This window comes from Theobroma cacao, chromosome 6 (genome assembly GCF_053813885.1).
Source record: "Theobroma cacao isolate CCN51 chromosome 6, ASM5381388v1, whole genome shotgun sequence".
Lineage (NCBI taxonomy): Eukaryota > Viridiplantae > Streptophyta > Magnoliopsida > Malvales > Malvaceae > Theobroma > Theobroma cacao.
The window spans coordinates 5,243,810-5,255,331 of NC_142644.1; the positions used below are offsets into that span (position 1 = coordinate 5,243,810).

Sequence of the window (11,522 nt, forward strand, 5' to 3'; positions counted from 1 at the left end):
ACTCACCACGACCGATTCCTCTATTTATTTCACGTCAACATTCTCGTACTTTCTAAAATCCATCTGCATCAGAATATAGTCCTGCACATGTAAGCTACACACACTGAACGGTTAACCAGAGAAGCTCCACGACATTTACAAACATATTTCTTTTGTTAAATGCTTTGTATAATCTTTATTTTGTTACACGCACTTTATAATTTCTGTTTTGTTACATGCCCTATATAATCTTTATTTTGTTACATGCCTTAAGTAACTTCTATTTTCTTACACGCCTTGACTAATTTCCATTTTCTTACATGCCATAACTTTAATTCAATTTTTGTTACATGCTATTTTTAAATTTCATAACATTCTGAACATAATACATTTAATAATACGCTATTACACGCAATGCCTCAAATTTGTAAGTTTTAACATGCCTTATTCATGCAATTTGTGAAATCATCGATTTGTTACACGCCATGCCCATTTTCTCTGTATATGCTACAACATTCGACACAAATGGCCATGGCGTCTAATATATTTGACAATTTCCACAACTTCAAACAACACCAATGCCATTTAACAACAAAACCCTACACCACATTCTCAACCAATATGACATTCAAATCACTAAACCCACTCAAAACCCAAAACAAAATTTGACATTACCTAACTTACCCTATGTTGCCAACTTCTGCCCTATCACTGCTAAGTTTACTCTTAACTTGTTCAAACACTTCCATATCTTTCAGAATAAGTGAAACAATCATTTAATATTCCTACATTGTTATATACCTATTGTTTCTGTTTATGACAATGTCTAATAAATTAGAGAAAATCATTGTTATATCCTACAAACAAAAGAAGATTTTACTTTTAACAAATTGTCCTTTACCAAATTTTGGCCATATCTATTTTTTTCATTTATTTATGTGTGTATGACAATACGCGTGATTGAGAAGGTTTAATTTAAGAGTATTGTTGTCCAAATATCTTATCGCTTGGCTAAAAACAATCAAAATTATAAGGAGGGTTATTTTTGAAAACACTTTATATTTGAGGACTAAAAAAAATTATCTTTATATAATATTCATACATGTTCTAGATTTTAACTTCTTAAAATAATATAAGCCCATATTTTTAAATATTTCACTATGCTTTCTAAGGTAATATGTTTGTATTAGAATGTAATGCAATATTGAAATTGAATAATATCTATAATGAATTTTTTGGTTATATTAAAAAGTTTAACCATAATTTGATTACATATGTTAAAGTATTTTTAATTCTAAGTGGAATTAAGGAGGCATATAAATATAGAACATTTCTCCTAAAAATGAGACTCACAAGTTAATATAAAGAGACATTGATAAAAGAAAATAATAATTAAAAATGATAGCAACCACTTTTTTCTTTTAAAAGAAAAGGCTAAAGTTGTCAAAAAACAATTTGAATTACTTTGAAGAGTTCAACTAAATAGAATGATGATTGTCTTTGGAGTTGATTTTTATTCTTTTCGTCTCTTATATTGTGTCTAATTTTGATTTTGCACAAAATTTAAAAAGTTTTAAATTAAATTTTGAATTTCTTTGATTATAAATTTTCTTTCTTAAATAACCCTTATAATGAAAAAAAGAAAAAATTAAATAATTATAGTTAAGAAAATAAGAAAAAGTTAAAGATATTTTTCTTAGTTTTCAAAAAGTATTAAATTGAAACAATTAAAAATATGCAAACTAGACAACATTTACGAGATAAAAGAGTTGAAAATTTTAAAGGCTAAAAGATCTGATTTGAAACTGATCTAATAGATATGAATACAAATACAATCCCAACAGAGGGTGGATTAATTGTTATAATCAAATACAACTAAGTTTTAGGTTCCGGAATTTATTTTTTTGTTAGGTATTTTATATTATTATGAACATCGGCTCCCTATAAATTTCAAATTAATAACAATACCCTTTTATTACATTTTATGGCATTTAGTTATAATGATTTTATTTGGGAAAATAATTTAATTTGTAATAAAAAATATATATCTATGTGTTTTTAAATCAAAAGTAATGAGTAATCAAATAAATAGTATATAAGTTAAATATTTAAGGGGAAGCGATCTGCACGAAGTAAGATAATGAAATTGAGTAATGAAACCACCCCAATTACCTTCATTAATACGTTGGTGGAGAGAGACATGATGGTGTTTCATCAGGTACAAATACTAGTACTGGTAACTAGTAATTTTGGGGACGGACAGAGTGAGCATCTTCGCGCACAACAAGACAGTCGCTACCTGCGGGTGAAGGAGCAGCCCTCCACTCACTCCCGAACATTTCAACCCACCTCTTTCCATCTATCTTTTCAGACCAGTTGACAATTAAATTAAATTTATATATATATATATATATATATATATATATATATATATTGATAAAAATCCCAACGCCAAACTTCTCCGCTCTTCCCAAAACCCTAAACGTGATTCTGCCATCAATTCCTCCTCTCCGAATTTCTCTTGCTTTCTTAAGCTTTTGAATCAACCTCAGTCCATCGGCAGACTGGACCTCGAGCTTTGATGCCGTCAAACCTTTCTTTCTCGTACCTCGAACAAGGTATTTCATTTTTCTTTTTTTTTCTCTCTTTTTAATTCTTTCAAAGACGTTATCTGTTTTGTTCGCTAAGAAAAGACGAAAATGTTTGTTGGATTTCCTAATCTTGACTTTTGGAATTTCAAGTTAAACGAGAATCGGAGTCCTAAACTCTGTGAAGCTCTGCTGCTGCAGTTAGTTTCTCAAGGTAATTAATTCTTTCTCTTCTTCTTCTTCTATTTTCTGTTTCCTGGTTGCGTTTTTAGCTATTTTTAAATGATTAAGAAAATTTGAAGATTCTCAATTTTTAGAGTTATTTAATAATATAGGAATTCTGTTTATTTTGTTTACAGTAATTTAATTGATTTATATGATAATAGAACTAACTAAGAAATCATATGCATGAACGCCGTCCAAAAAAGACAGTACAACTTTACAGAATGTATGAGTCATGATCCTTTAGCTTCTTAAATGATGTAGGTGATGTAGGTACCCAATGAATGCAGTTAATTGCTTTATCTGACTAGTTGGTTAGCTAGTCATGGCTCATTTATGTCACGCGGGGGTGGGGGGTGGTGAGGATTTGAAAACAGGAACTCACATTATGGGTTGAGCATTTTTCTTTGTATGATTTCTGTTGATCCAATGCTTAAAATAGGAGTCAATTTGAGTACACCATACTGAAGGAATCAGCTCACATTTTTAAAAGTGTCCTGTTTTCCTAAAGTTTTCTTTTCCTTTTTTTTTTTTTTTGGGGGGGGGGGGGGGGGGTGTGGTGAGGTGGGGCTTGGCTGTACCACCCAGCTGAGCACCTGGAAAAACCAATAAAGAAAGAAATTCAATGAATTCTTTCCCCGGAAACTTGTGCATTGAAAGATCTTTAATTTGAGACTTCTACACTAAAAATATTCTTTTTAAATGAGTAATCACAAAATATACAAAACACTAGTTATGTTCCGACTTCCAACATATTACACAGGCCAATTTTAGCTATCAACATTTTAAAATTTCTAATTGAATGTAGAAATTGCTGAATGCTATAGTACACTGAGCACATAAAATTTGAAGCTTTGATTCATAATATTTTGAACCATCATCCTTTGTTAATCATATTAAATCGAATGTTATATCAATAGAGTTAATAAGTTTTAATTAGCAGTTCTGATGCGATTTTCTTTATCTTGTTTTTGGAACAAAAAAGTGTTTATGACTTCACATTTAGAAATATTAATACATAAATTGTAAGAGCATAGTCGATATTGGAACAAAAAAGTCATATTTAGGTTGAACTGTTTTGCTTTTGTCTTGAATGGAAGTGATGTTAATTGACAACGTAGTGAGGGCACAGAATAGATGAGTTTATACTTCCTTCTTCTTCTTCTTCTTCTTTTCCGGAAAGCCCTAGCTGCATTTATAAATGTAGCCCAATTGAAAAGTATCGTTTGTTTTTAAGAATTAAATATACATAGCACCTTCATGCTTTTCAAGCCCCTTTCCAATCATGGGATCCGGGTTTGGTAAAAGGACTCTGTAAGATGTTAAAACTTCACAACACTTGGCATTCTTTTTTTTTTTTTTTTTTTGTAAAAGACAAGAATAAAATATACTAAATGAAAAGAATATTAATACACATTGTTCATAAAAATTAAAATTTATTTACAATAATATTTGGAATGTAATTGGATTATGAGTTCTTATTCATTACTTGAGGAATCAATCATTTAATTAACTTTAATAGAAAATAGGAGAAGATGCATATTAAGCTAAAGTAAGCAAAGTGCAAGACGTTTATTAATGTTTCAAATTTGAAATCCAACAAACTTGATTGAACTGTATAACACTCAAATTTGAAAGAAACTCTCAATGTGATTTCCAAGAACATATGTTGCCTAAAATATAGATTATTAAAAAAATTTATCATTGATGCTTTGCTTTAAAGACATAGGTGGTGACTGATAATTAAAGGTACCAAAAGACCATTCATAGATATAAAAATCAAATAGATCAATTCGAATGCAAATGATAATCCTAAATCATGATTAAGTTTCCACAATGAAAAGATTACCGTTAAAATTTAATGATGATAAAGTTATAACACAAATTTATAATTAAAACATTAAACGAATAAGCATTTAGGGTCTGTTTGTTCTAACATAAAACATCTTCTGGAAAACGTCTTCAAGACTTGTGCATGTTTGGAAGACAGAAAATTTATTCTAAATGTAAAATATTTTAAGAGCCAACAGGAAAAATACCCACTGACCACGTAAAATGTCTTATGCGATTGAGAGCGTAAGACATTTTCTAGAGAACAAAAAAGCTGCTCTTATACTAAGCTTAGCATAATAAGTTTGATGAATATTAATATTTAACTTAAAATATTAAAAAAAATATTAATACTTAATTTTAAAAAATTTTAACTTAAAATATTAATATTTAATTATTCAATACTATTAAAATTAAAAAAAATATTTTTTAATGAAATCATTGAATGCAATTAATATTGTTATTTATAAATTGAATAAATCTTATTAATAATTATAACAAAAATATTTCAATGGTCGTCATTTAATGAATACAAATTTATAAATGAAGGTTTTGGATGTTTTAGACAATTGATGGATATTAATATTTTTATAGTGTTATGGCAAAAAAATATGAAATGAAAATTCTTCTGAAAAGTAGAGCTTACTTTCATTATAATATGTGGTTAAATGTTTTGAAAAATATAATTATTGATTTTCCCCATTTTCATCTCCATTCTTAATTTGAATGTGAAAATCAAATGATACAATTGTTTTGTAATCAACTCCTATTTATCATTTTAACACCCAAATAACTCCACTAATGATGGTGGAAAATATTTTCCACAAGATGATTCAAACAATAGGAAATGTTTTCGATAGTTTATCCAAACAATAAAAAGCATTAAATTTTCTTGTAAAATATTCTACATAGAAAAAATTTTCTTCCATATTTTCCGGTTACCAATGGATCCTTATTAAAAGTAACTGGAATCCATTTTAACAAACTGACTATCAATGGACAATGAAAGACAATAGGTTTCATGTCCCAAATAATCAATATTTAGGTTCTGTTTGAATGATACTTTTGCTATGTGCTTTTCGTTTTTTGAAAAATTGTTATAAAGCAAAAGCAAAAAGCACTGTCATAATTGATTTGAAATGGAAAAATAATTGAAATGTAAGAACAATTATAAAATAATTAGTCTGTATAAAGGTAGGATAATGTATTTTTCCATCTGAAAAAATTATACAATTTGTGCAGATGTAACACCAATTATAAAATAATTAGTCTATATAAAAGTAGAATAATGTATTTTTCCATATGAAAAAATTACACATAATTTGTGTATAATCCTTAAAAAGGTTTTTATTTGCTTTTGTATCCAAATGTGCTTTTTTCCTTTTTGCTTCTGAAAGCAAAAAGCAAACATCAAAATCTCCAACCAAACAACGGATCAGTATCACAAAAATGCCTACAAACAAATCTACATGTTTAGGTTGAGAGAATAAAAAGACATAAAAATATAAAAGATATATGATCCTGTTAAAATTGTGCCAGTGTTTTGACTAGAAAATTGAAATCCAGCATTATCTTGGGTCAAAATTGCTTTGACATCTTGATTTATGATATAGTCTTTAATTTTTAAGGAAATGAACATGTTAATGGAGATGAAATCAGAATTTCGAGAACTGAGTTCAATAAATCAAGAAAACCAGCGAAATAAAATTGTAATGATGAAAGTTTCCTAAGTGGTCATTACCTAGTGCACTCCTTAATAAGTTTCCTTTCAATTAAGCTTGCTGCCCCTATTGTTGTTTTTAATTAAGCCAAAAATTAAAAATAAAAGTAAATATTTCCATGTAAGATTTTCTTTTTCTGTTTGCTTAGTTAACATCTTAAGTCTTAACCCCATTTTCAGATTGATGTAGCTAAGGTGGGTAGCAGAGAAGATATTCTGCTGTGTGCTCTATCCATTAGTGCTTCATAGATATTGGTCATCATGGGAAAATTTGTTCAGCTATGGATGATGATGAGCCGATCTGTACGGGCAATGAGATCCTTGTGAAGCACTTGGTTACCTCGCAAATGCTTTGATCTCTGTCTTTGTCTGTCTGTCTCTCTCTTTTTCAGGTTAAACTCTCTTGTAACCTAACCTTTCTAAATCCTAATGCAATAGCAATGATGTAAATACTAGTAAAAGCTATCTTAATAAGGATGAAGGCAGTTTTGATGCTTGGAATGATTTTGATTTGATTTGATTTCATCTGTAACTTAGGACTTTGAGATGGGTTCTTGCTGCTCATTCATAGCCAAAGGGAAAAGTGGCAGCAAAAGGGATGACCAAGTAACAGATGCATCCACGGCTACGAATACAACATCATGCGCTTCACCCAAGAAGCAGAAACAAAGGCAGGGATCAGGGAGGTGGAGGAAAAAATCAAGTGGGTTAGTGCCCATGGATGAGGCAGAGCTCCATCTTATATCAGGGAGGATGTTTCTGAATGGTGCCAGCAATGTTGCATGCTTGTATACCCAACAGGGGAAGAAAGGGACCAATCAGGATGCCATGCTTGTTTGGGAGGTTAGTTTTGGTGCCTATAATTTCTTCTTCATATTGTCTTATATGCTGCGTCATTTTCTTTAACATGACAGTCACATAAATTGAGTATGTTATATATTCATTTTCTTTCATTAGATGAAAATATTTATTTATTTCCTTCTTTTCCTCTATGGCATCAATATGTGAAGACTTGGTTTCTATGTTTTTATAATAGAATTTCTGTTCGAGAAGTGACACAATGTTCTGTGGTGTATTTGATGGTCATGGTCCCTACGGTCATATGGTTGCCAAGAAAGCCCGAGATTCTCTTCCTATTATATTATGTACGCAATGGAAAGATAGTCTTGCCGGTGATTGGAGCAGTCTCAACAAGAGCGAAAATGCTCCTGATAACACTATACCTGAGGATACTGCATCTTTGAGTATGGATGATGAATGCTGTGAGTCATTGGAGATTGAAGAGAATGAACAACTTCCAGAGATGTATTTACCTCTTAAACGGTCTATGTTAAAGGCTTTCAAGTTAATGGATAAGGAGTTAAAGTTGCATCCAACAATTGATTGTTTCTGCAGTGGGACGACTGCTGTTACATTGGTGAAGCAGGTATTATTCATTACATGAACTAAAATTCAAAATTAGTCATTCTTCAGATTTGAATTAATCAGGCTTTCAGATGTAGTACCCAGCTTAAACTTTTACATATTGCATAGTTAATGGATTTGGATTAAATTTTCTATACAAAGACAGGTGAGTTTTTTCAAAATTTTCTGCAAATGCTCATGTATCACTAATGGAAAATAGATTAATGCAGGAAGGAAAATTTAGGATTTGAACTTCGTTAAATTGCACATACTAATGCATGCATCTTTGTATTGTGCATGTAGCAGAGTTTTCCCAATAAATTTTCCTTTTGAGATATCTAAAAAGCATTTTTCCCATCATCTAACCATTTCATGACAAATGTGGCTTTCCAGGGTCAGCATCTCATAATTGGAAATGTTGGTGACTCAAGAGCAGTGCTGGCAGCGAGAGACAAAGATAATTCTCTGATTGCTATACAGTTGACTGTTGACTTGAAGCCTGATTTGCCTAGTCTCTCTCTCTCTCTCTCTCTCTCTCTCTCTCTCTCTCTCTCTCACCCACACACACACACACACACACACACACACACACACAAATGCAGACTTTACCACCATTTCAGTCAAAAATAACAATGATAACTTGTACTAACATATTTGAATAACTACTGTTCATATTCTACAGAACTGATACTTCTTGCAATATTTATGTTTAGGGGAGGCTGCTCGAATTCAGCAATGCAAGGGAAGGGTTTTTGCCTTGCAAGATGAGCCTGAGGTTGCACGTGTATGGTTGCCCAATAATGACTCACCTGGTTTGGCTATGGCTAGAGCTTTTGGGGACTTCTGTCTAAAGGATTTTGGTCTGATTTCCGTCCCAGATGTTTTCTATCGCTGCCTTACTGAAAGAGATGAATTTATTATTCTTGCTACTGATGGGGTATATTCATCTTCATAATATATGAAACTATTTTGCTTGAAAATATTTGTGTAGGACTATGAAACCTGGCTGTCTGGTAACCATTTGTTGTTTGTTACTCCCTGTAGGTAAGTTCATTTATAAATGTTCTCTTCTGCCTCAGTTTTGGCATATTATCTTTATGTTGCCACAATGTGACAGTGTACTTAGATGAAGCTATTTGGCAAGTTTTAATTTTTTATGCATTAGATAGAGGGAAAATAATACCTGCCGTCATAAGGACAATTTTTTTTTCTTTTTATTTTTTCCCTTGAAGTTAATATAAATTCTCTGAAAGCTGATTTATCATTTTGGCACAGGTTTGGGATGTCCTTTCAAATAAGGAAGCAGTCGATATTGTGGCTTCAGCCCCTAGTCGCTCAACAGCTGCCAGAGCTCTTGTAGATTGTGCTACTCGAGCATGGAGGCTTAAGTACCCTACTTCTAAGAATGATGATTGTGCTGTTGTATGCCTCTTTCTAGAACATTTGACTGCAAGTAATGGAGCTGTAGAAGAACATGACATAACAAAGATTCCTAAGGAATCTGGAGAGAGGATGGTGGGTGTTGATGACAATAACAGAGATTCTCATGCTTTAAGTCTTGGACAATCTGGTACACTTCAAGGTTCTAATGAGATTGTACCTGCAACCGAATCAATAGAGGAAAGGTTGCCTTCGAATCTCCCAGGCCAGTCTAGGAGGAGTCTTGCCGAGTGCATTTCAGTTGCCGATGATGAGTGGTCAGCCTTAGAAGGTATTACTAGGGTCAATAGCTTATTAAGCCTTCCCAGGTTTCTATCTGGTGACAAAAGATCAACTAGTTGGAGAAAGTGGTTATGAAAACTTACGACACTGTCATGTAGCAAACCACTTTAGGTTGGAGAAAGTGGTTATGAAAACTTACGACACTGTCATGTAGCAAACCACTTTAGATTGATCTTACATTTACGAATTACTGATGTGCATTTGTAGCGAGAGAATATATAGGTTTGGCATTGCAAGAGGCAGATGCGTACTCTCTTTTCGTCATATGCCGGACAGCATTCTATTGGACTATGTGTATTGCTTATTAAAAGAGTGCTTTGGTAGATGTTGCTGGCACAGAGTTTGAATCATAAAACGATATCTGTTGTTTGGTAAATTTAAGCTTTATTGGTGTATGAAGTGTTTCTTTCCTTCTTCCCGCATGAACTTCAAATCTCAAAGTTGATTGGAGTAGCAAACTTTTGTTGCTTTGCTAATCTGTTTAGCCATTTTTGGTAGGCAAATAAAACAACAGTTTCTTCCTGATTGTTAGCAAGATATTCCACGTTTGAATTAGTGTGTACATAAGTGTGTGTGTGTGTGTGTGTCTATATATATATATATATATATTTATATATGATAATAGTAACTCAGGAAAGGAAATTTAGGTAGTGAGAAGTTGGGCTGTCTTTGCATGAAAACCATGCTAGGACTCAACTTGTATTGTTAATATTTCCCAAAATAGGTATTTTATTTAATCCGGAAAATAATCAATCTAAGATTGACAAGATAAAAGTGAATGGCATCAAGGTAAGCAATGTGCCTTGATGGGTATAAATTAGAATCTTATATTGCCTTTACGGTAATTATGTCCCTGTTATGTGTTGTTGAGATTAGTGGTAATATACCTCTAGGATTCAATAAAAGCATCCGGAAAATTACAGACAACAAATCTGAAATTTTCTGTTTAGTGTTTCAATTTAAAAAAAAAAAAAGTTTGATTGGAAGGGGACAATTGCTTTCGAAATGAATTAATTTTGACTTTCAATACTTATTTATAGCTCAATTTATGACTATTCAACAAACATCACCTTTAATACATACATATATATATATATAGTCTTTTTTCATGAAATTATTTATATATAATAATATTAGTATATTATGTGTATATATATATATATATATGATTAATATAATTCATATAACGATATAATATAGTTTAATTATTTACAACAATTTAGTCACCTTTTTATTTTTTGATAATTTCTTCATTTCAATTTAAAAAAACCAAGTCTGAGGATATAAAATAAGCAAAATAACTAATCCACAAACACCAATTAGCAACATTACAGTGAACTACACCACCTTTTCAAATTAAAGCCAAATGAAACAAATCTTCAAACCTCCCTCGTACCTATATAAAGCACCAATGCCAGCTTCAAACCGACTCCTATATTCCGATCACAAGCTGCACAACAATATGGTATTCAACATCTACTATTACAACACTGCAATAAATCTAATATATCTTAGAGAACATTAACTCACCAGTTAAGAAAAACATCCTCATGCCACAATACTAAGAAAGTCATTCTCCCTTAACACCCCATCTTTCAGCAACTCCATTTGCACTTGTCAAAGTATGAACAATCTTCCAATTCGTCTTCTTTCTTTTGAAGTATTCTACTGTAAGGATCTACTTTTTATATTTTCAAAACACACTCTTTGATTCTCTAATCCATTTTACAATATTAACGAAATCACTTTCAATTAATAAAAAATGCAAAAACTACCATTTAGAGGACACAAAAATAATAAAAGCTTTAAGAACTTATCTAAGTTCCACATAATTAGCATAATGTACTCTTATAGGATTAGAAAACATAGCCTTGATTTTAGCCAACTCATTCCTTAAAGCTCTTTACAGTCCATAACCTACATCTACATTCTATATGTGGATATTTGATCATAACTAAAGAAAAAGGAATACCTATTCAAAACTAGCATGAAAATATCCAACTTTTGGATCAAGAGACAAAAGAAAAACATAAACACCAAAAATATAATTATATCCA

The 11,522-nt window shown here is 31.4% G+C and overlaps 1 protein-coding gene across 2 annotated transcripts; it reads left to right on the top strand.

Annotated features, from left to right (window-relative positions):
* The first annotated feature begins 2,204 nt into the window (after positions 1 to 2,204).
* LOC18595489 (putative protein phosphatase 2C 6) lies at positions 2,205 to 9,841 on the top strand. Of its 2 annotated transcripts, XM_018123710.2 has the most exons (9): positions 2,205 to 2,597; positions 2,721 to 2,781; positions 6,520 to 6,731; positions 6,877 to 7,182; positions 7,376 to 7,765; positions 8,137 to 8,254; positions 8,457 to 8,680; positions 9,019 to 9,520; positions 9,577 to 9,841. In XM_018123710.2, exons 4-9 carry the CDS (start codon positions 6,886 to 6,888, stop codon positions 9,594 to 9,596), a joined length of 1,551 nt encoding a protein of 516 aa, XP_017979199.2. In that variant the 5' UTR covers positions 2,205 to 2,597; positions 2,721 to 2,781; positions 6,520 to 6,731; positions 6,877 to 6,885; the 3' UTR covers positions 9,597 to 9,841. The 2 variants fall into 2 exon arrangements, with proteins under 2 accessions (XP_017979199.2, XP_017979198.2); XM_018123709.2 differs by having other exon boundaries at positions 2,206 to 2,597; positions 9,019 to 9,841.
* The last annotated feature ends 1,681 nt before the right edge of the window (positions 9,842 to 11,522 follow it).